We start from the raw sequence: 23,980 nt of genomic DNA, 5'->3' as shown, positions 1-23,980 counted from the left end.
ATATGTAACTGATTTTGCAAATGAATTCATATGAATTAACTATTAAAAATGTAAAATTACAATCATCAAAAAATATTTGATAAAAAATTCATGAAAAATAGAGCAACAGCAAAAGCATTTTTGGCTTTGTTTCCTTTGATTTTCAACCTAAGCCCTGAACTAAAATCGATTTTTTTCCGAAGAAACTATTTGATATAAACTGCTGTTAGATAATTGTAAACAATTGAATTTGGATGATTCAAAATATTTTGCACCAACGAAGATAATAAAAATTCCCAATGTAATTATAATATTTATCCAAGGTTTGTAGAGGAAGGTTACGTTCATCAAACGTAATGATTTTAAATGATTTTTTTGAGAAATTGTGAGATCTGATTCTAAAAAGTTTTTGTTTAAATACTAAAACATGGTTCGACGGAATCGTACATATATTGTCGGAGATGGGTTTTACATTTAAATTGTAATTAGTAACATCTATAGAAATAATGCATAAAATTAATAAAAATTATTGTTAATTATTTCAAAAATTGGAACCTTATCATTGCGTAGATGGCAAATGCCTCTTTATTTCTGTCCTTTATATATAAAAATTTTGTGTATTTGAAAAATGAATCTCGAAGCTTCATTTGAGTTCTGAATAATTTCAAGATGTACAAAATGACCAGGAATTGAATAGCTTTCATGTTTCAATTTGAAATATAGCTGAAGACCTTCGTCACGTTGGTCAATACAAAACTTGAAAATCTCACATTTAAATGATAAAAAGTTTGTTACTTTCTTGAAATTTTTCTATTTGCCTTTAAATCTTTCGCTTAATGTTTGAAAACAACAATGATAACAAGGGAACAACAAGATGATAAACGCACTTTTATATAATATTATGAATATACTTTGTGTTCTCATGCGAAAATTGCATGAAGCAACTTTTTTGTTTATGAATTTATTTAGAAACTGAATGAGTTTTGTGCGTTGTTCTATATCGCTTTGAAATATAATTCTTCATCTTGATTATATCAAATAAATGAGGAATCTACTTGCTTGTATATTAAAGTCAAAAAGGTTTAAACATTTATGCAAAAAGAAAACTTTAAATATTTGTGCAAAATTAATCATATGTGTTTCAAGTTGAAAATTTCAACAAACATCTAAAAATATTATCAGCAAATCATAAAATTAATAATTATAATTATTGTTATATTTAAAAAATTGATAATTAAATAATAACCAATGATACAAAAAGAGTTCTTAAATTTAAATTTCTATTACAAATTATAAATCATTTAGTCAATGAAAAGTATCTGCTTTAATATAATCACATTTTTACCTCAAAACAATATTAATATATATAAACAAATTGTTAATCGATTAACATTTCAAATATTATCATTTCTCATTACGAATCATTTCATATTTTTTTATATTACGATATATCAAATAAAAAATATATTTTATTTTACATCAAATTATAGCCAATTGTCTTCATCTTCTTTAACAATATCTTCAACTAAAGTATTCACTTCCTCCATTTGTTTTGTACTTGATGTAGTTGTATCCTTAAATTGTAATTTCGATGTCGATTTTGCTTTTTTGTTATTACTTTTTATTAAGAATATAACAATTCCAACAATTATTAACACAAATGCAATTGCCCCGCAAATAATTCCAATCAATGCATTAGTTGTAAGTCCATTTGTTTGTAAAATGTTCGTGTGAAACATTGTAATGAAATTTGAATAATAATTATAATATGTCGAATACATAATAACTGTGTAATCATAATAAATAAATTCTGTTTCAACATAAGAAAATGTTGAATTAATTATGGACAATGAAAGTGATCTTGTTTGCGTTTCGTAATATGTAAATGAATTTGTAATTGTCAATGTATATGTTAATGTATATGAAAATGAAAATGAAAATGTTAAATCACTTTGAAGTGATTCCGTGAATGTATTACTGACTGAATGTGTGTGATGAAGAAAATGAAATTGTTGCAATCGGGATGCAGTTTCCTTCTGCGTTGTCTTTCTCAACACCTAAATTTCCAAATTTACTTCCTACATATGTTGGATATGTGATAACACTTGCTGTAACATTATAAAATGCACTTTCTCCAATACTTGGTTCTGTATATCCATAATAATAAATGCATTCAAGTGAATTACAATTACCAAATGCTGATTCTCCAATTTCTCTTATTCCAGAACCAAGTGTTAATATTCTTAAATTAGAACATAATGAAAATGCTGAACTACCAATTGAAGTGACTGAATTTGGAATTGTAATGCTGTCGATTGATGAACACAATGAAAATGATGAACCACCAATCGTTGTAACATTTCCGCCAAATATTATCCTTTCTAAATTAGAACATGACGAAAACACAGAACCTCCAATATCTGAGATAGAATTACCAAAATTAACTGAAATAACTAATGGCCATCCTGAAAATGCACCACCTGGAATCGAATAAATTCCTTCACTAATGTTTATAAATTTCGTGATACTTTTATATTGATCAATTTGTTCAAAATCATTTAAATTTGTTATTATTAATGTTGAATTATTATCATATAATATTTGAAAGGAATTTATGAAAAATATAACAAAAATTAAAATATTTTTATGTTTTTTCTTTTCACATGTTTCACATGTTTTCAATTTGTTCATTAAAAGTTTAATTTCAAAAAATAACAAAAATCCCAAAATAAAAATGTTACACATCAGAACTTGAATAACTTTAATGAATTTGAACATTTTCTTTATGAAAATATTATTCATTGAAAATGCTAAATGTGCTTTTAATGAAAAATGATTAAGTACTAAAGAAAAGAATTTGAAATAATGTTTAACATATGAAATTGGTAATTCTAATAAAGGGAAATGCCAATGACATTTTTCTGCACTGATGTTAAATGGATAGGTTTGATTATTCTTTAGAATAATAAAATTTGTTACTTTAATGGATACATTCGCTTTTTCATGGGATGAGGATGTAAAGTATATGTCCTCTTTGGATTTCGAAGTAAGGCAAGTGTAATGTTTGAAAGTTTGAGAAATAGATAATTGATCATCAAAAATATTTAAACCTGAATTTTGTGGAGAGATTTGTAATGAGCGAAAGAAATGCATGGGGAAAGCCAAAAAGAAATAACACATTCGTGAGAAAACTTGAGAAACTTATTGATAAATCAGTCAAAAACGATACAGAGAGCTTCAACCGCTTCCCTTTTTAGTTATTTCATTGGTGAAACTTTTGCTGATGCATGTTTTATAGTTTTTGCAATCGGAAGATGTTCACAAAGCTGGAACTCAATGTTTTATTATAAAAAGTGACAGAAGGTTACATAATTAAATTGTATTAAAACCCTGTTAAAAAATAAAAGAAAGAAGAAGACATCGTCCGCAACCAAGAAAACACGATGAATAAAAACATACAAAAAGTTTATTTCAATACAATTGACAGATCACACTGAATTTTGAATTGCAGCATTTCTCCAATATCGAAACCATAGCACTTTTGAAAAAGTGTAAAATGTTTTCAAAAAGTATGGCATTTCTTATTTCCTTTGAATTATTTCGTCAATGATTCGCCTCGCAGAAATTGAGAGAAACCATCAAAAAACATGATCGTACAGTTATTGAAAAATTGGACTTCGAACTGAAATTTTTTTTGTAAAGTAAAGAAAATTGGGTTCACCAAAAAAAACCATCCAAGAAAATCCAGTTTAAACTTACACGCTACGGTCAATTTAAAAAGAATGTAATCCCAGGAGTTGGGAGAGTTATCCTCACTTCAAGTTGTAAAGGTGGCGTTGGAAAATCTACAGTTGCACTTACACATACAGGAGCTAAAGTTGGTTTGTTTGATGGAGATATATATGGTCCATCTATTCCTACAATGGCAGACACCAAAGACAATTTCCTTGCATCAGATAAAGATGCAAACTTTTTACCTGTTAAAGCAAATGGGATAGATGCTGTTTCTTTGGGTAATGCAGTTGATAAAGAAGCAGCATTGCTTTGGAAAGGTCATTTCTGAATTTCTTTTAAAGGCAGCTTGTCCAGATCTAGATTACCTTGTTGTTGATACGCCGCCAGGAACTGGTGATGTTCACTTAACTCTCCTTCAATCATTTCATATTGATGGAACCTTATTGGTTACAACACCCCAAGAAATTTCTGTTGCAGATGTCAGGAAGAGCATTTCATTATTCAAGCAAATGCATATTCCAATTTTAGGTATTATTCAAAACTTTGGATTTGTATGTGAACATTGCAAGACGCAATCGAAGATTTTCCCTGGTAATGGTGCAGAAGAATTATCGTTGGAGCTCAATATTCCAATTTTAGGGTCACTATTCCAATTGATCCTGAAATCTCCAAATCATCAGATAAAGGTGTTCCGGCAATTGTAAAACATCCAAATAGTGCATATGCAAAGGCATTCCAGAACGTTGCAGACACTATCATTTCGTTCCTCCCGAAAGTTAAGCCAAAAATGCCTACAAAGAAATTAGAATAAAATACATTTTTTATTTTGTTTTTAATGAATTCCATGCACAAAGTCAAAGAGATCTATTGTCACTAAATTTATGGTTTTGTAGGTAATATATATAAAACCCATTTCAATTAATTTTACTAATGTTAATACTAAATAATGTTGAAAATCCAAATTGTTATTAAATGTTTCATTTCAATATAACAAATTCGTTCGATATAATTTGATTTTGTCATATCGAAATTAGGAAATAATATTCGAAATGAGTTTAAATATGATTTATTATTATTTGTTAATTGGAATAATTTTATTAATGATTCATCATATATTTTAGTTACATGAACACGATTTGTAATAATTCGATTCCAAAAGTCATAATCACGAGGCGCTGTTTTAATTCGTTTTTCCCAATTTTCTTGAATTTTCTTTTTAAGATTTTCATCATTCGTTTCGAACCATTTTTTCATTTCTGATATTTCGAATAATTGTTGTGAATAATATATAATTTCTTTTTGTATTTTTTGTTCTTCCGCTAAAAATTTTATTGGTAAATTGGATAATAATCGATAACTTTTTTCAATGGACGTTTACATTTGTTTTGTGAAGTGACGTCAGTTTTTTCGGTTTATTTCAAAAATTGACTTCATTTTAATGGCCGAATTAATTGAGATATCAAAAAATCCAAAAGCTCAAGCAATTCTTAAGGGCTTTCGTTTATTAAGCCTAACAATAAAGAATTCGGAAACTGGAGAAAAAGTTTGGTCATCAAACAATTGGGCTGACGATGTATTTACAACGGTGAAAGAAGCACATCTCCCTGCTAGATTACTTACATTCAACGCTGTTGGACGTGAAATTGTGTTTTCGACCAAAGAAGCAATAAAAGATTTCCGAATTGAACAAAACGTTTTAATTCATGGTACTCATGCCGAAGAATGGGATTACAAATTTGGATTTGTTATGCCTGAATCTGAAAACTCATGGGAAACAATAGTCGAAGCAGCAGGTGAAGGTAAAATGCTCCCTGCAGAATATCTAAGTGGAAACATGTTCATTGTTACGAGCTTTTATTCAGGTGACCTCTTTATTTCACGTAGTGTTGTGCAAGTTTTCTATGAATAAGTTGAACTAATTTTTTTCATCATGATTAAAAACATTTCTTTGAAAGTTTGGTCTGTCATTTTTGTTTGAAAGGTTTCTTATATGTCATTTTGACCGTTTATTTTTGAACCACTTTTTTCAATCATGCTTACAATTGGATTATACCCATTTTCAGATGCTTTGATAAGAGCTGTTTTAAATGATATGCATAATTTCCAAATAATATACTAAAAAATCAAGTTATTAAAATAAATTTTAAATAGAAAAAATATATATCTTTAGCATTAATATCAACTATACCTTTTTTGAAGTAATTTCATTATATCATTTCGACCATATATAGCTGCATTTACAAATGTCATTTGAAATATTTTGTTATATTTCGGAGAATTGTTTTTGAATTTCATCTTTATTTATAATAATTTCTTTTTGTTCAAGAAGTATTTTAGCTATTTCTGTATGACCTTTTTCAAATGCATACATAAGTGCTGTTTTGAATATTTTAAATAATTTCCGAACATTATTTTAAAATAAGAAATTATTAAAATAAACATAAATATTTATAGCATTAATATCAATTCCTTTTTGTTCAATAAGTAATTTGACTATTTCTATATGACCATATTTACATGCCTTAATAAGTGCTGTATTAAATAATTTAAATAATTTCCAAATATTATATTGAATTTTTAAATTATCAAAATAGATATTAAATAAAACAAATAAATACTTTTAGCATTAATATCAATTCCTTCATGTTCAAGAAGTAATTTAACTATTTCTGTATGACCATTTGAAGATGCTAGCATAAGTGCTGTTTTAAATAATTTAAATAATTTCCAAATATTATATTGAATTTTTAAATTATTGAAATAAATCCAAACTAAAACAAATAAATATCTTCGGCATTAATATCAATTCCTTCTTGTTCAAGAAGTAATTTGACTATTTCTATATGACCACTTAAAGATGCAAACATAAGTGCTGTCATAAATAATGTAAATAATTTTCAAATTTTACTTTGAAATAAAAAATTATTAAAATAAATTTCAAGTAAAACTAATAAATGTCTTTAAGATTAATATCAATTCCTTTTTGTTCAAGAAGTAATTTAACTATTTCTATATGACCACTTAAAGATGCAAACATAAGTGCTGTCATAAATAATGTAAATAATTTTCAAATTTTACTTTGAAATAAAAAATTATTAAAATAAATTTCAAGTAAAACTAATAAATGTCTTGAGCATTAATTTCAATACCTTCTTGTTCAAGAAGTAATTTTACTATTTCTAAGTTACCAGAATTAGATGAAATTGTCAGTGCTGTTCCAAATATATTAAATATTTTAGAAATATTTCTTTTAAATTTCAAATTAATAAAATAAATATCAAATAAAGCAAATAAACAAAATTTACATTTATTACTTTTAAATCTAAAATAAATTTAACAAGTTCAGATAATATTATCTGATTTTGTAGAAAAAATTAAAATATTCTTAGGAACTTTGTTATATTGAATGAAATACTTAACAAGATATAAATCTCCGATTTTAGCTGCAATATCAAAGATAAATTTATTGATTCTCATTCCTTCTTTTAACAAATAGGAAAAAATTTCATAATTATGATATCGAATACATTTTTCTCCTAAATATTCCAAACGTTTAATTTCAACAATTTTATTTTCATACAGATATTTAAATATATCATTTCGATGAAAGTGAATTGCTGTTATATATGCATTATCAAATGATGAATGATTTTGTACACATAAATGAATTATCTCTAAGTTCCCACCTGCAATTGCATATTTACCAGTATTTTTTATATTAGAACCATTCATAAATAAATATTTAAAACATTTGACTGAACCAAAAAATGCTGCATAATCAATTAATGTAACATCCCATTTGTTAATAAATGAACATCTTTCATAAAGTGATTGTTTAATTTTTTGATTAAAATCAAAATTTGCTTGCGCTGATATTTCTTGAAGTTTTTCAATTTCATCATTCCGAATTATTTTTGTAATTTCATTTGGATTAACTCCTTCTTTAATTAACTTCTTATGAAGTTCCCAATTGTTTTTTGATAATAATTCATAATTTTCATAGATTTGCTTATCAAATATATCATGAGACATTTTCAGTTCGTTTATTTCTTCTTTTGACATATATGGAGCAAAGTATGATTTATGATGATTTATCTTAATAATTTTAGAGAGAACTTTTATATCAATCAAATTTTACTCAAGCATAATTTCAAGAAAATAATTTGATTTATTTTTCTTATTGTTAAGAAGATGAGTAAAATATTTCATTATTTTGGGATTATTTTTTTCGTATTTTTCAATTTCCTTCAATAAGCTTAAATATATTTCAGTTTTTTCCATTTGTAAAGTCATTGCTATATAAATAATATGACTAATAACAAAGTTAAAAGATATTGAACAATTATTATTAAAACTATGAATTATTGTTTGTGCTGTTTGATCGACATTATTTGTATCTATGTCAAAAATTATTTTCTGGATTTTTTGATGTGTTTCATAAACATTTTTCATTTTTATGCCAGTCGTCACTTTCAAAATAAAGCGCACAAATATTTTTTTCATTCATTGATCACCGATGTTACATCAGTACTCAGTCATTTCGTAGTTATATGTCTTGTTGGTGCACAAATAACAAAGTTCATTAATTTGTATATTTGAAGTAATAAAAAGAGTTAAAGTTGAAAAATTATTTCTAATATAGATATAATTCACAAGTAATGCGAATTTTTTGTATCCTTTAAAAATGCATTTCTTGTTATTGAAATTAAAATTAATGATATCTCAAAAAAATTAGTGTTTATTCAAAATTTGTTTTTAGACAAAATTACATTTGCACAATAAATTTATCTTCTTTGAAATCAGCAGCAAAAGGATCTCCTTCAATTGTTGACATATAAATTCCTGTTGCAAATGTATTTGTAGTTTCTTTTTCGTTAACATTTTCTTCCGAACTTTCGTTTTTCTGATTTTTTGTTTCGAATTCGAATCAATAATTCGATAAGTGTTGTAATAGATACTGAAATGGTTATTATATAAGAAAATGATAAAGATAAATAACTCTGAAGTGATTTTATACATGTATTCGACTTAGTGAATGCATTTGAATTTGTGTATGTGTTTGATTATGTATATGTATTTGATTAAGTGAATGTGTTCGAATTTATAAATGTATTCGATTTACTGAATAATTTGATTATGTATATGTATTTGATTTAGTGAATGTGTATTCGAACTTGAAAATGAATGTGTATGTAATGATGTATGTTCTCCTTCTTTATAATCATTCACTGCAAATGGACCAAATTTTATATCTCATTCTCTTTCTATTTGAATTTGATTTGGTACATTTTATTCTAAATGTTCATCAAATGGACCACTCGAAGACCAAAGAGAGATTATGCACTAAGGTGCATATAAAATGACAAATTAAAAATTAAAGAGAAAGATATATAAATGTAATTTGATATTCAATTTAGCATTTGGAAGAACTACATTGGAGCCAACAAGCTATGGTTTATTTGAAACAAGTTTCTTCTAATGCGCATTATTTATCTGTATTTGTCGTATTCAGCATTTTCACTAAAAAAATATCATTAAGGAGTCTGCGAATTATATATTTCAGGTATTACATCAAGTGAACAAATTTGCTTCACCGACGTAAATTATTGAAAAGTGGCGGTTAACTTAAACGGAAATGATCGTTCAACTCTAACGAAATCCGAATGCTAAAAAACACAAATATTTCCAAAATCATTTCAAATTCCGCAATAAAATATGTTTCATTTCAACAGCAAATAAATTTAATGAGAGTATTTGTTAAAAAAATTTCAAAATTGAAGATATATTTCCAATTACTCATAAATTTTCTTGCATTTTAATATAGTTCATGAAATGTCAATCTTATACCAAATCACAATTTCATATTTATAATGTTCTATCTTAATCACACCTCAGGTCTGTTAAACAAAAACGTTAGTTGGTCAACAAGTTCCATTTTGAATGATTTGAATAAAAAAGCCATTGAAAAAGCCAATTGAAAAAGTGACGAATTAATTACCCCTATCGTCACCGGTTTTCCTTATCTTTGAATGAATCCAGAACATGGAACAAAAGATGATTACGAACTATTGAATGTCATCGGTCGCGGAGCCTATGGTACTGTATACAAAGCCTTAGACAAGAAGAAAAACAGAACAGTTGCTGTCAAAATCATTGATCTAGAATCTGATTGGCTTCCTCTTCTTTCCGAAGTTAACATGGTCATAGATCTTTCCCACGAGACGATTGTCAACTACTTCGACTGGTTCTTTGAGAGCGGTAAGCTATGGCTTGTTATGGAGTATTGCGATGGAGGTTCTTTATCAGACATTATGCACGTCCTCAAGCGTCCACTCAACGAGATGGAGCTCAGCGCTGTTCTTTACGGCGTTTTAAAGTCCCTCGAATATGTTCATTCCAAGAACCGCGTTCATCGTGATATCAAATCAGGTAATCTCCTTCTTACATCCAAAGGCGAAATCAAGCTTTGTGACTTTGGCGTTTCTGCACAACTCGATTCATCTCTTTCAAGTAAGACATCCACTCGAATTGGTTCTCCTTACTGGATGGCTCCCGAAGTTATTATGTCAGTTGGTCACAATACAAAAGCCGACATTTGGTCTCTTGGGATTACAGCACTCGAACTTATTACTGGACATCCTCCATTAGATAGTTTCCCACCTCTCGTCGCCATTCTTAAAATCCCACAAAACCCACCACCAGAAGCACCAGCAAACTCATCCGACGATTTTAAGGACTTCGTAAAGATCACTCTTAATAAGGATCCAGAATTAAGACCAACAGCAAGTGAACTTCTTAAGCACAAATTCATCACAAAGTACAACGAAAATAAGCGTCATGATATTATTCAAGATCTTGTCTCACAATATAAAGATGCACGTGAACGCGCCGAAGCTGAAGAAGAAGAATATGATGAAGAAGAAGAGGAAGAAGAAGAAGAAGAGGAAGAAGATGAAGGATTTTGCGCAGGATTAACACAACAGGATGTATCAACAATTTTGTTCTCTGATTCTACTTTCTGTGATATGGGAACAATGGTTGTACAAGAACAAGATAAGCCTGCAAACTCTGGATTGTCCGATTGGAATCCTGATTTCATCGATTCACCACAAAGTGGAGCTAGCAACAAGTTAAGGATGGCGCAGAAGAGAAACTTCCAGCATTTCAAGGATAATGACTTGAAGATAATGTTAGACAGCGTTAAGAAGTTGGCATTAAGCGAACTCCAATCGAAGAAGATACCAGAAGATGTAATTAGGGAAAATTATGAAGAAGTAAGAACGGGAATCGTAAAAGAATTACAGCTTAGGAACCCTGGTAAATATAGCGATGATTATGAGGTGCTCAAATAAAACAAACTTGACTATTTTCTCAAAGATTTATTAAGATTTTGTTTATGCATCAAAATTGATGTGAATTAGGTGATGTGATCCCTCTGAAAAAGTTGCGCGTAAATAAATTTTAACGTCAAATTTCTCATCTGATCAACGTTGATTTGCCAGTTTGACGAAAATCATCCTTTTTGTGGGTTGTTCTTTAACTTAGAAAAAAAATATAAAATAAACTTGCATATGGCAGGTTTAATTAGAATAACTTCTTCAACAACTTCACCTTTATCCATTACAAAACCTTACGAAATCATTAGAAATAATTCAGGATGTGATTGGATCTCAAACGATATACCAAATTCATTCTTTCAAATTGATTTTAGGAAATGGAAAATAATTCCATCACATTACTCCATAAGGTTTTGCTCTAATAACAACAAAAAATTTCGTATGAATGCATGGATTGTTTGTGGATCAAATGATGGTAATAAGTGGATTACACTTGATGAAATGTACATTGACGATCTTGATATCACAGAGTTCACAACAAGATGCCTTTGTAAAACGCCATTAAGGTTCATTAAGCTGTGTCAAATTTCAAAAAACAAAGCTTCAAACAATATCTTATGTCTAAATCAAATTGAATTTTTTGGTGAGTTAATACAAGATAATAACGCAGTTCCGAGACTTCCATCAGCTGGTTTTATTTGATTTCTAAATCTCAGTTTCAACACAAGCTAAGGATGTTATAAAAAACTAATGAAACGAAATATCAAAAAATTCTCAACAAAGCAATAACGAAGATATAACCAATGGGTGAAGAGTACCAAGAGTTATCAGCGGTATTAGAAAACGATATAATTTTAACTATGGGAAACTAATTAGCAATTAACATCCGAAGGGTTCAAGGTTCTGTCAAGAAACAAGCAGCTGAATCTAAGCGCTTAGTTCATAGGTTAACCCTTCATAATGTTTTTAATGTGTTTAATATCGAACGGATGTTAAATTTAACCTAGAATTTCATATTGCAGTTGCAACAATGCCACCACCGAAAGATATTGAAACCGGGTATATATTTGATGTGTTGATATGCGCTTGGGAACACAGAGCTGCAAAATAAAAAAATTAATTCACTATAAACATAAATTAAAGTTAAGCACCACGACTGATTTTTGGTTTTATCATTTTTAATATTTTTTAAAACAATAATTTAAGTGTTAAGAGTTATTTTTTGTTCCAATGTTTGGCATACATATGTATGGAATTTTGGCGGTAGAAAAATATTATTTCTATAGTTTACAGTTTAGGGCTGCCCTAATTCGACTGTTTGGGCTACATACTGGATAAAATGTTCAACTTCTTTTTTTCACCTGTTTCACCTGAGCTCAATGAAAAATTAAACTCAGAATCACCTGTTTTCATCGACATTATATCTGATCCTTCCTGTCTCCGTGCGTTTCGCTCAAATCATAAGCCTTTAGTTAAATAGTATTTTTGTTTTCTAACATCAGTTTAATTGAAAATCTTAATCTAATGTTCGAGTATGCTTTAAATGTAACTGAAGAAAATCATCAAATATCTTCAAAATGTTTTACCCTATTAACAACCAACAATGATGATCTTGCTGAAGCCATCCTAAAAGAAAACGCCAAAGCCATTCATGAGAATCTGCAAATTATCTTAATAAATAAAGATCCCATCAAAATTAATAGAATTGCAATGATCATACAAACAGTTATTACACAAATCAAGCAAGTCAGCAACGAAGATGATTACAGTTATGTTCTTGCCCTTCTTCCTTTTGTTTACAATCGTTCTGTTTATGATCTCTTTGTATCAATTCTCAGTAATGATACCAATCAACCGTACGCCAACCTACAAGAATATCTTAAATATAATAACTTTACACCCACAATCATAAATATCATCAATCAAAATCCAGAAGATCTAGCAATATATGATCAATTTCTTCTTTTCACAAATCTATTTAAGCTCATTCCTTACATTACACAGTCATCTCTTCTTAAAGATACTGTCACAGACAAAGAAGTTGATTCCATGTTTCGTGTATTTACAGATTCCTCAGTTTCACTTTTAACTTCCCAATATTCGGCGATTTTCTCGTCAATCACTGGCATACAGATTTGCGAAACGGCTTCGTCACACTTTGAACAGCTTCTTTCGGTCATCAGCGAACTTCCTCAACGACCGTTTATGCCTTATGATGAGCAAATAATTTTTATTATTGCTAAGTTAGCTCAACATGTTCCTACAGTCGTAGAGCGACTCATTGCAGACAATTTCTGTGCTCGTCTTGTTTCACTTGCACATGCATTTCCACAACATTCAAATTTGCATTTAGCAATAATTTCATTTCATAAAGAAACACGCGAAATAGAACAACTAAGGGTTGGTTTTATTAATGAATTTATACCATTCGTTAATGAAATGATTCTTTCTGAATATGTTGAATTAAGATCTTTTGCATGGAACATAATGGTATCATTAAAAGAAGAAGAAAACAACATAGAAGAAAGGCTATGTGATGAATCTAAACAGAAATTGTTAAGCATTTGTGAATGTGTTGATAGGAGTTATGGAGGCGAGATACCAACACAAGCGGAAATGGAAGATATAGAGTTAACACAAGAACAGCTGCAGCTTTTCTTGCAGTTTTTAAGTGGTGGAAGTCGTTAAGCACTCAAATATTGGGATTAAAAATTATTTAATTTTTGATAATTGAAATATGTTAAATAAAATATGCAATGAAATAGTAATCAAAACCATAAAACAAAAAAAAATTAATACTAACAGAGTATAGTTATGCTTTATATTTTAGGCAATTCTTATTCTATAATACTTTATCAAAAGACCGATTTTTCGAAACGATCGTTTTCGATTCAATTCTAGTTAGTTATATCAATTTTTGAATTTAAAATGATCGGAAACGAACGCATCAAATTCCGAAATAGTAATAAAACGCTCTTGCGCCATCTTCATAATTTTCTGAATCCAAAATCCTTGTATTTGCCATGTAGTTCCAATCCACTGTATCATAAATCATCGAGAATATGCTCGTTTGTGATGAGGTAAATCTAAATACATATTCTACATCTAATGATAAATAATACGCATTTGTCATAGCTCTTGCCGCAGCTATTGAAGAGAAACTTGATCTAAATGTGCCAATCAATTTATCACACATCATTAAACAAGCTATATCACGTAAAGCGTCAACACGTTCTCCATCTTGTACCTTAATAGCAGTAGAAACAAATAAACGATCTGAATATTTTTCTTGGAAATATTTTGTGTATTCGTCACTATTCGATGTGAAGAAGATATACGGCTTTTCTTCAATGACATAATGATCTAAAAATGGCACTAACACTTTTTTTAGAAATTCAATGTTATTGATGAAACACCGTTTTTTACCAAATTTTCGAATATGAATTCCTAAAACTTTCGAACTTGTAGGGATCGCTTTGAATTGTTCTTGCACATAGTCAATGATGGACTCATTAAAATATGAAAAATAATTGGATAAAAAATATACAAAATGAATACCAAAATGCGTACGTACATATTCATTAATGTAGTAATCCGTGAGAAGAAAATATGGATAGACTGATGTGGATTTAAGTGGTTTTTCTAATTTTAATAATTTTTGATAATTAAACTTTACCCAATGTTCTAAGCCAAAAAGATTTTTAGACTTACGCTTATAGCCTTCAGAAATTTGTTGAACTTTAAAAGATTCAGGAAATAATAATCCGTCATCTGTAAAATTAACACGGCCAAATATGGAACGATTAAGAGCAAGGGCCATGACGGCTCCACTAACTTGATGATAAAAAGCATTTCCCATGCCGTATTGCATCAAAACATCTACAATTTTACTATCCACAAATTGAATATCTTTTACTTCTTCTTCCCAGGCGATGACTGTATTGTATGCATGGAGTAATAAAGTGCAGCTGATTTCACTTTTTGGTGACGAACATTTTTGATATCCTCTTTTCCATATTGGTAAATGAAAAAACTTTTCTGCTTCAAGTGATAAGTGTTTGTATTCTTTATATGAAATATTTGGTTCTGGAAAATGAAGAGAAGATAGAAATGAAAAGAAAAACATGTTTTCAAAACAAAAGCTGATAAATTGCCATATTTATAGGATGTATGAGTATACAAATTTGGAATGTGTGACCTCATACAATTATTTGAATGCGCCTATCATTCAAAAAGTGAAGTCTTGCTGGCGCCAAGAACGGTGCAATTGGCGCAATAGTCAATTTCCAAAAATGCATGAGTAGTGTTATTTCCACGTGCATATTTCACACATGTAACAACCAGGCACTACAGATATTAAGTGTAGTATACATACTACGCATTGCACATATATAGTATATCACCGCAGGATGCATTTAGAAAAATGTAAAACATTCAATCAACACATTCAAATTTTTTACTAAAAATCATATAAAAAAAGAATTAACTATTTGTATAAAGTGCAAGATAAATATATGTAAAGGCCTCTTCGTAAAAAATATACAAAGATATTAGAGAGTGCAAGAACATCAAATGAAAAGCCATGTGTTCCATAATTACGATTAAAATTAATCAATTTTATGCATGATCGTTTTTGATTGAAATGTTTTCAAAACACACCACAATTTGGATGGCCTCACAAATTGAATACTTATCGTTGTCAATTGCTTGTGGTTGAATGAATTGTGTTGAAGTTGATCGTTTCCAAGTGATAAACATTCAAATAACCGCTTCGATGTACCAAATGAAAAAAACTAATGATACAGGATGCTAATGTGTGCAAGATGTACCATTTTATATATTTTATTTAGAATACTATTCAAATTAAATTTATTTAAAAATTTTGTTTAGCATGTGGTTACTTTTCTTACTGAATTATTCCAAAAAGAAAATTGACTTATTTAATAATTTCTTCTTTTTTACTCTTCAACAAGATTGTTTCATAAAATAAATATATCAGTTATTAACAAGATGGTTATCATTGTTTGTGTTAGTAGATCTTTACTCTAATGTATTAATTGCAAAACATAAAACCATATATTTTTGTAACAAATAGACAATTTTTTTTATTATGCTCGGTAAAAAAAGTATCTTTTAATTTCCAATACCAAATTCAATATTACTTCATAAAACATATCATTTTCATGTTTTTATTATTTTTATATTTATTAAAATGTCATCAATTAATTGACCTTCAACTTTCAGTTGACCCTTCACTTTTACATGAATATGGAGGAACAATTCTCAAATGGTCTAAAGTTCCAGGAGATAATGTTCAATATCTGGTATATCAAAAAAAGCCTAATGAAAAATGGAAAACAATAAGTACATATTCAGATGGTCAAACAATAAAATTTTTACATATATATCCAAGTACTTCAACTAAAGGAGAAACAATACCTGAATGTGATGCTAAATATAATGCACGTAATCTGAATGTAGTATATCATAATGAGAAAACTGATGTAATTCCCATTACAGCTTTGTTTAAATCCTGGTTGGATGGTGATTCTCTGAAATTTGACAACATGAATTATTTTTATACATTTATAGGTGCTGGTATTGATAAAAAAACGAAAAAGCATATAATTCAAACAACACAAGTATCTATTGATCAATTTGAAGAAGATCCATCAATGATATATCAGTATGATGTAGTTTTTCATGGTTCATATCCTTATTCGGCATGTAATGCAATATCAACAGAAACAGTTACAAAATATATAAAACCTTTTATTGAAAATGAAGGAGGATTTATTGCTGGTCGTGATTTACTTAGCTCATATTTTTATTACTCGGGAAGGAAAAATTCTCTTTTAACATTAGGAAATTCATATTTTAATGTGTATTCTTCTCCAAGTGATTATGAATTCCAAGAAAATGAACAAAAAAGCATAGTAAAAATAGTAAAAAGAGGTCCCTTAACACTATATCCACATGAAGTAGGATATATTGGTGATATATTTGGCATTTCACTCTGTGGTCCTTCTAATATAGTTGCAAAAGGAGATACATGGGTTCAATTTGGTAATGATAGTTGGAAAGAACATGAAAATTATTATCCTTTTCTTTCTGTTAATAACAATGTCGCAAACATGGAAATTTGTGATCCTTATGGAAAAGAGAATGGTTTTATGGGTAAGCTTTTAGCAAACTTGATTTGTTTTTTAAAGAGAAAAACTGATTTGACAAGCCTTATAGATCATTCATCAAATGATAATGCAAAACCATATATAATTTTAGATTGTATATCAGATCCTAAAGTGATTAAATGGAAAGGAATTGATGAAGGATCAGAATACTATTATAGAGTCGTTGCTTTTGAGAATGATGATGTTTCGAATGTGATTGGAATTTCTGAGGATAAACGGGTAGAAGTAAAAACAGGAATCAAAGAATATTATTATATTATAGATAATAAACCTGATACAAACATTATGTTTTCTAATAAATATGAAAAAGTTACAAACGAAACAAAACATATCATTGAAAATAATGATAAATCAAAATACTTTCACATATCAGTGAGGGATGGAGCAGGAAATGTTGCAGATACTCAGCATTGCAAAATTACTTCAAACCGTATTCATCCAATGGTATATGATAAACAGCCGGCATTTCCAACTTCAACACCAACTTCATCTCCAACTTCAACGCCTACGTCATCACCTACATCATCACCAACATCATCTCCTACATCATCACCAACTTCATCACCAACTTCAACGCCTACATCATCACCTACATCATCACCAACATCATCTCCTACATCATCACCAACTTCAACGCCTACGTCATCACCTACATCATCACCAACTTCATCACCAACTTCATCACCAACATCATCTCCTACATCATCACCAACTTCAACGCCTACGTCATCACCTACATCATCACCAACATCATCTCCTACATCATCACCAACTTCAACGCCTACATCATCTCCTACATCATCACCAACTTCAACGCCTACGTCATCACCTACATCATCACCAACATCATCTCCTACATCATCACCAACTTCATCACCAACTTCAACGCCTACATCATCACCAACTTCAACGCCTACATCATCTCCTACATCATCACCAACATCATCTCCTACATCATCACCAACATCATCACCTACATCATCACCTACATCATCACCAACTTCGTCACCTACATCATCACCAACATCAACACCAACTTCAACACCAACATCATCACCTACATCAACACCAACATTAGCGCCTACATCAACACCAACATTAGCGCCTACATCAACACCAACATCATCACCTACATCAACACCAACTTCGTCACCTACATCATCGCCAACTTCAACACCAACATTAGCGCCTACATCAACACCTACGTCATCTCCAACTTCATCTCCAACATTAGCGCCTACATCAACACCAACATCGTCACCTACATCATCTCCAACTTCGTCACCTACATCATCGCCAACTTCAACACCAACATCGTCACCTACATCATCTCCAACTTCAACACCAACATCATCGCCAACTTCAACACCAACTTTAGCTCCTACATCATCACCTACGTCATCACCAACGTCATCTCCAACTTTAGCACCAACTTCATCACCAACATCAACGCATACAGCATCTCCTACACATCTACCAACATCATCTCAAATATTGTCACTTTCAATGCCACCTACATCAGCTTTATCTTCTCCAATATCATTTCCAATATATTCATCAGTAGAAACACAAAACAAGGAAGATCATTCAAAGTCGTCATCTTCAACAAGTTATATTTTTATCACAGTTGCTTCTTTAATTGGAATCGCTATTGTTGGAATTATTATTTACAAAAAATATAATAATATCTATGATAAGTCAGATCCAGGAATTCAGCATGACATAAAGGATAATAAAACTTCTCAAAAATTCGCAAATCCATTATTTGATAAAGATGGAGAAAGTGATCCATTTGCAGAAGTTCTTGATTTTTAAAACACTAAACCAAACATTTCTAATTGCTTTTTATGAAAGATATATAATAGTTTTTGAGTTCAGCCTCATGTGTATTTTTTCTTCAATTTTTATGGAAGATCGTTAATGTTAAAATGAAAATAAAATTCTTGTTAACCAATCTAATTTAGACTTGACTAGACAAATAAGTATGATAAAAAGTGTTTATTCATATATATATATGAATACAACAAATTTTATTTATGAACATAATTAGTTTTAGAAAGAACATCATAAGAAATTATATCTGAATCAAAAGAATATTTTAAATTTTTTACTTACACTTTTAATACTGAAAAAAAGAAATATTTTTTTTTATTAATAATTTTAAACAAACTAAACTGATATATTATTAACTCAACTTCTTATCAATTGATATTAATTTTATTGGCTCGTTTATAAACATCAGCTTATTTCTAAACAAATAACAAATGAAGAAAACAATTAAACAAAACGCAAACGAAACGCACAAAAACATTTTCATTATATTTATATTCATTGGTATATTACTTAACAATATAACAAAATTCGATGAGAACGAACAATAAATTCCTTCTTCGTTATTCGGTATCGAAGTAACTTTAAACATTAAATAAATTTTTGTTGGATCCGAAAATTTCGAAGTTTTCCCACATTTCGAACCTTTTTGACATATCCATTGTATGGAATTATTTTTATATTTCGAATATAAGTTTTGTTTCATTGTTTCGTATGACCAAATTCGTTTATAATCGCCAAAGTTTATTTTCGTTATATTTTTAAATAATTTAATTTTCTCTAATGTTTCACCAGATCCAATTAGTTCTAATTTATAAAGACCTTTATATAATGTTTTAGTGTTAAGAATTTCATCATAAATATAAAATTCGGGTTTCCATTTCTTATAAAAAGGAATTATATCAATTTTTTCTTTATTATGAACATTTTGTTGTTGATAATTAAATGTAATATTCGGTACATAACCACAAGTTACTTCAATTGATGTATGAAAGTGTTCGCATTGTGGATTTACATCTTTCAGAAAGAGTTCGACACGACTTTTCGATGCAATTTTAATGTTTTGATTTTGTTGTATTGAAACATTAAAAATTAATAAATTATTATAATAATCGAAGAATTTGTTTTTAGTAATTATAACATATTCGGAATTATATATAATTAAATCATTGTTTTCATTATTTGTCTTTAAAGAAATTTGTAAGATAAATGATTTATTAGAATAAAGATATATATGAGAAGGGATAAAATTATTTATATTTTTAGGGATTTTTATTCGTGAAAATTTCGAAATTTCAAATGATTTAATTTGAATATTTGTTTCACAATAATTATTATCATATGTATAATGTTTAATATTTGTTATGTTATTCATATCAATCACATTTAAAATATCATTTTCATCAAATTCTATTACAATGTCTTTTGATGAATTATCTATTTTAACATGATTATATTTATTAGAAAACACATCGCCAAAAAACAAATTATTTTTATTAGTTAAAAAAGCAAATTTAGAACTAAACGAAGATGAAATTATTTTTGTTATTGTTTCATTGTTTTCAAATGTCATTGTCAAATAAGGAATATTTCCATATGAAGAAGAAATCGCTAAAAAGTTTCCATAATATAACAAAAACTGTGGATAATTCTTATTTAGATGTTGTAATCCATTAATAACAATTGGCTGTAAATTCTTTGTTTGTTTAATAAATTTCCTATTAAAACTTTGTGGATTTTCATAATTATAAGTTTTGTTATATATATAATGTGGGAAAGTTATATAATTTGGTAATTGTGTAACACTTAAATATCGAATTTCATATTCTTTTTGTTCATTGATAAGAATAACAATAAGTGAAAGAGAATCAGAATTAATTGACACAAATTCACTCGATATAATTCGTTCATTCGTTTCATTAATATATAAAAAGTTTTGATGATTTTGATCTGATAAAAAATTGATTTCTTCACTTAGTTTTTGAATGAATATTTTTCCTGTTCGTAGAGAAAGACATGCAACAGAAGAAGTGTTTTGTGACCAATCAATAGCTTTTATTATACATTCATCAAGTTGATAAGATAAACCATTCGAATAAATGAGAGATTTGTTGGTGTTGAAATTAAATGCAAAAGTATTAAAATGATCAGAAAATACACTATATTGCGAAGGAGAAATGGAATAAAGTGGAACAATGAAAAAAGAACGATAGTTGTTTGTTGAAAAGAGAAGAATTGAATTTGAATTTTCATTTATTATCAAAAAATTTGATGAGGAAATTTGTTGGATGACTGATTTAATTTGGTGATTTTTATATTGTTGCTCGAATGAAATAAGTTCATTGACTGGATATGAATGAGGATATGTTGAAAATCGAATCACTTGATGAAAGTTATTTGACATATTAAATTTTGGAATAAGCTTAAAACAGTACTCACCAGGTGCCTTAGGAGTGATGAAATAATTCCATGAAGTTGAGTTTTTAGTTAGTAATTTTGAATCAAAATATTGGAAATCTTCATAACTGCAAGGAACAAAACATGGGGTAAAATCAGCCATTAATTTGTCATCATATTTATTTGATGAATTAATTGAAAATACTTGAATATTGTATAAATTATCAGTTTGAATAATTGTAGCAGGATGTTTTCTTGTACACCCATTATCACTGCAATGATAAATTTTATAATCATAAATGAAGTTATGACATTTGACTAAAGATCCTAATAAAACAATCTCAAGAAACACAAGCAAATCCAGGGTACCTTAAAATTACGGTTTATAAATAGTCAAAAGAATAACAACTTTTTCAATAACTATCTGGCTAGTTATCAATTCAATCCAAAAAAACTCTTCAATTTTTATACAAAAAAAAATATTAATTTACTTGGTGTTAAAATTTCTCCATCCCTTCAAATCTCTATTTATTGTTTTGTGTTCTTGACATTGCTAAATTTTTGAATAATGTATCACTTATTGGAGGAAAAGTTAACTCAATGAAACTGCATTGCCATATCCTTTTTAAGTCGTATAATGAATATTTTAGTCACGACAAACCAAAAAATCTTTTTTGCCTTTTTTCCTTGGTAAGGATTTTTTTGATGTAAAGTTATAAAAAAGTTAATTTGTCCGTTTACAAAAGAAGACACCACTGAATGGAATACAAAAGGATGGCTCGCCAAAAAAACAGGGCGACTTTAATTACAACCGATGAAACACCATCCTTACCTGCTGTTGAGCCAATAGATGAAGATAAAGAAAAATTTTCTTCATTGATTATTTCAACCAAATCACTTTTTGCAGAACCATCCGAACAGCTTCTTACGAATTTAACTAATCTTTTTGAATTTTGGCCTGAATCGTCAACTATTGCACTTATTAATTGTCCAATTCTTCAAGTATTTTTTTATTTTTATAAAGAACAAAAAATTAACATCGATTTTTTATTAGACACATTTGATGTCATTTCAGATAATCCCAAAATAATTCATCAATTTTTAAACCAAGAAATTATTGATTTTTTAATAGATACTCTTTCCCAAGCTTCGATTCAACACGCTGAATACATAATATCTATCTTTAGCAATATTGCTAATGCTGGTTCGTATGAAGCTTCTAAACTTGGTGAAAAAGCAGTTTCTTGTTCTGTTGAATTACTTAAAAGCCTTTTCCAAAATGATTTTTCTATTGTCTGCAATCTTTTTGGGTTAATTGTATGCTTTTTTGAAGATCTATTAGATAAAGAAGATTTTTTCCCACTCTTAAATTTTAATGAAATAATCTTATTATTATTTCGATCAATTCAAATTGAAAATATCGATATATTAAATGCATCACTAGATGCAATAGAAGCTGCGTCTCGATGCCACAGAAATGAATTGATGAATGTAATTAACGAAAGCGATTTGAAGCTTTTATGTTTTGTTGCATCAAAAAGTGAAGAAACCGCCGAAACGGTTTTGGAGGTTTTTATCAATATAACGAACGATTCCCCACAAAAATTCAGAGAAAATATGGTCGATTGTATTGAATTTTCCAATTTTATTTTTGGGGCATTACAAACTTTTCCAAGTTGTTTTTCATCAGTATTACGCTTAACAAACAATTTGATTCAATTAAATTATGAAAATCAAGAAAATATTAAAAATCATTCGTCAATGATGCTTCGGAAACTTTTTAATGATGTGTTAAGAATTTTCGAATTTTTGATTGAAAACATTTCTAATTTTAGTACGCGAGAAAAAATTGATGCGTTACAATTGTTTTGTTCAGTGATCGAATTATCTGATTATCAGATGAAAACATTAATCATCGAAAAAGACGAAATTATTTTGTTTTTTTGTGAGCTCTTTTTAATGAAGCCCGAAATAAACTTTAAGCTACTGTGCGCATTTAATAAAATTTTTGAGGTGCCTGACATTAATGAGCGATTAACACATGTGTATGAAATAATAATTGAAAATGTGAATTGCGATGAATTAGCAGAGGAATGTAATAGCTCCGAAGATATGGATTTGATTTATGAGTTTGAAAAGTTCGATGAAAAAATGAATTCTTTCCAACCTACAACTGATGATACATGGCAATAATGTGTTCTATATTAAATAAATATTATTAAATTGTTTCAACTTTTTTTTTTGCTATCAGAACGAAATTTTTAAAGATAAATCTGCTTTAATATTTCATCAGATATTTTTTAAGTTGTAAAATTGAGCTAAATCTGTATTTAAAAATTGTTAAAATACAAACAAAAGTTAATGGTTGAAAATGTTTATTGAGTTTCTCAAATTATTTCTTGCTTTCTAGTAATTCCACTATTTCAGCACGTCCAAATTTCTTCGCCATTTCAAGTGATGTTAAAAATAAATTTATTAAACTCCTTATTAAAAATATAAACTTCAAAATAT

General features: G+C 28.7%; 5 protein-coding genes across 5 annotated transcripts; 4 read left to right on the top strand and 1 right to left on the bottom strand.

The window, feature by feature from the left end:
• Nucleotides 1-2,146: 2,146 nt before the first annotated feature.
• Nucleotides 2,147-2,473, top strand: GO595_010550 (uncharacterized protein; the record flags this gene model as incomplete). Its single annotated transcript, XM_067913241.1, has 1 exon — nt 2,147-2,473. The coding sequence occupies one exon, from the start codon at nt 2,147-2,149 to the stop codon at nt 2,471-2,473; it is 327 nt and encodes a 108-aa protein (XP_067769288.1).
• A 2,679-nt stretch (nt 2,474-5,152) lies between these two features.
• GO595_010549 (Retinal rod rhodopsin-sensitive cGMP 3',5'-cyclic phosphodiesterase subunit delta) lies at nt 5,153-5,623 on the top strand (the record flags this gene model as incomplete). The annotated part of the gene is made up of 1 exon (XM_067913240.1): nt 5,153-5,623. One exon carries the CDS (start codon nt 5,153-5,155, stop codon nt 5,621-5,623), a length of 471 nt encoding a protein of 156 aa, XP_067769287.1.
• A 4,120-nt stretch (nt 5,624-9,743) lies between these two features.
• GO595_010548 (Serine/threonine-protein kinase 4) lies at nt 9,744-11,066 on the top strand (the record flags this gene model as incomplete). The annotated part of the gene is made up of 1 exon (XM_067913239.1): nt 9,744-11,066. The coding sequence occupies one exon, from the start codon at nt 9,744-9,746 to the stop codon at nt 11,064-11,066; it is 1,323 nt and encodes a 440-aa protein (XP_067769286.1).
• A 1,509-nt stretch (nt 11,067-12,575) lies between these two features.
• GO595_010547 (uncharacterized protein) lies at nt 12,576-13,739 on the top strand (the record flags this gene model as incomplete). Its single annotated transcript, XM_067913238.1, has 1 exon — nt 12,576-13,739. The coding sequence occupies one exon, from the start codon at nt 12,576-12,578 to the stop codon at nt 13,737-13,739; it is 1,164 nt and encodes a 387-aa protein (XP_067769285.1).
• A 3,937-nt stretch (nt 13,740-17,676) lies between these two features.
• On the bottom strand, nt 17,677-18,829 carry GO595_010546 (fibroin heavy chain-like; the record flags this gene model as incomplete). Its single annotated transcript, XM_067913237.1, has 2 exons — nt 17,677-18,715; nt 18,813-18,829. The coding sequence occupies 2 exons, from the start codon at nt 18,827-18,829 to the stop codon at nt 17,677-17,679; spliced, it is 1,056 nt and encodes a 351-aa protein (XP_067769284.1).
• Nucleotides 18,830-23,980: the final 5,151 nt, after the last annotated feature.

The sequence above is a fragment of the Histomonas meleagridis genome (assembly GCF_020186115.1).
Source record: "Histomonas meleagridis strain 2922-C6/04-10x chromosome Unknown scaffold_61, whole genome shotgun sequence".
NCBI lineage: Eukaryota > Parabasalia > Tritrichomonadida > Dientamoebidae > Histomonas > Histomonas meleagridis.
This window is presented reverse-complemented; position numbering and strand designations above follow the sequence as displayed.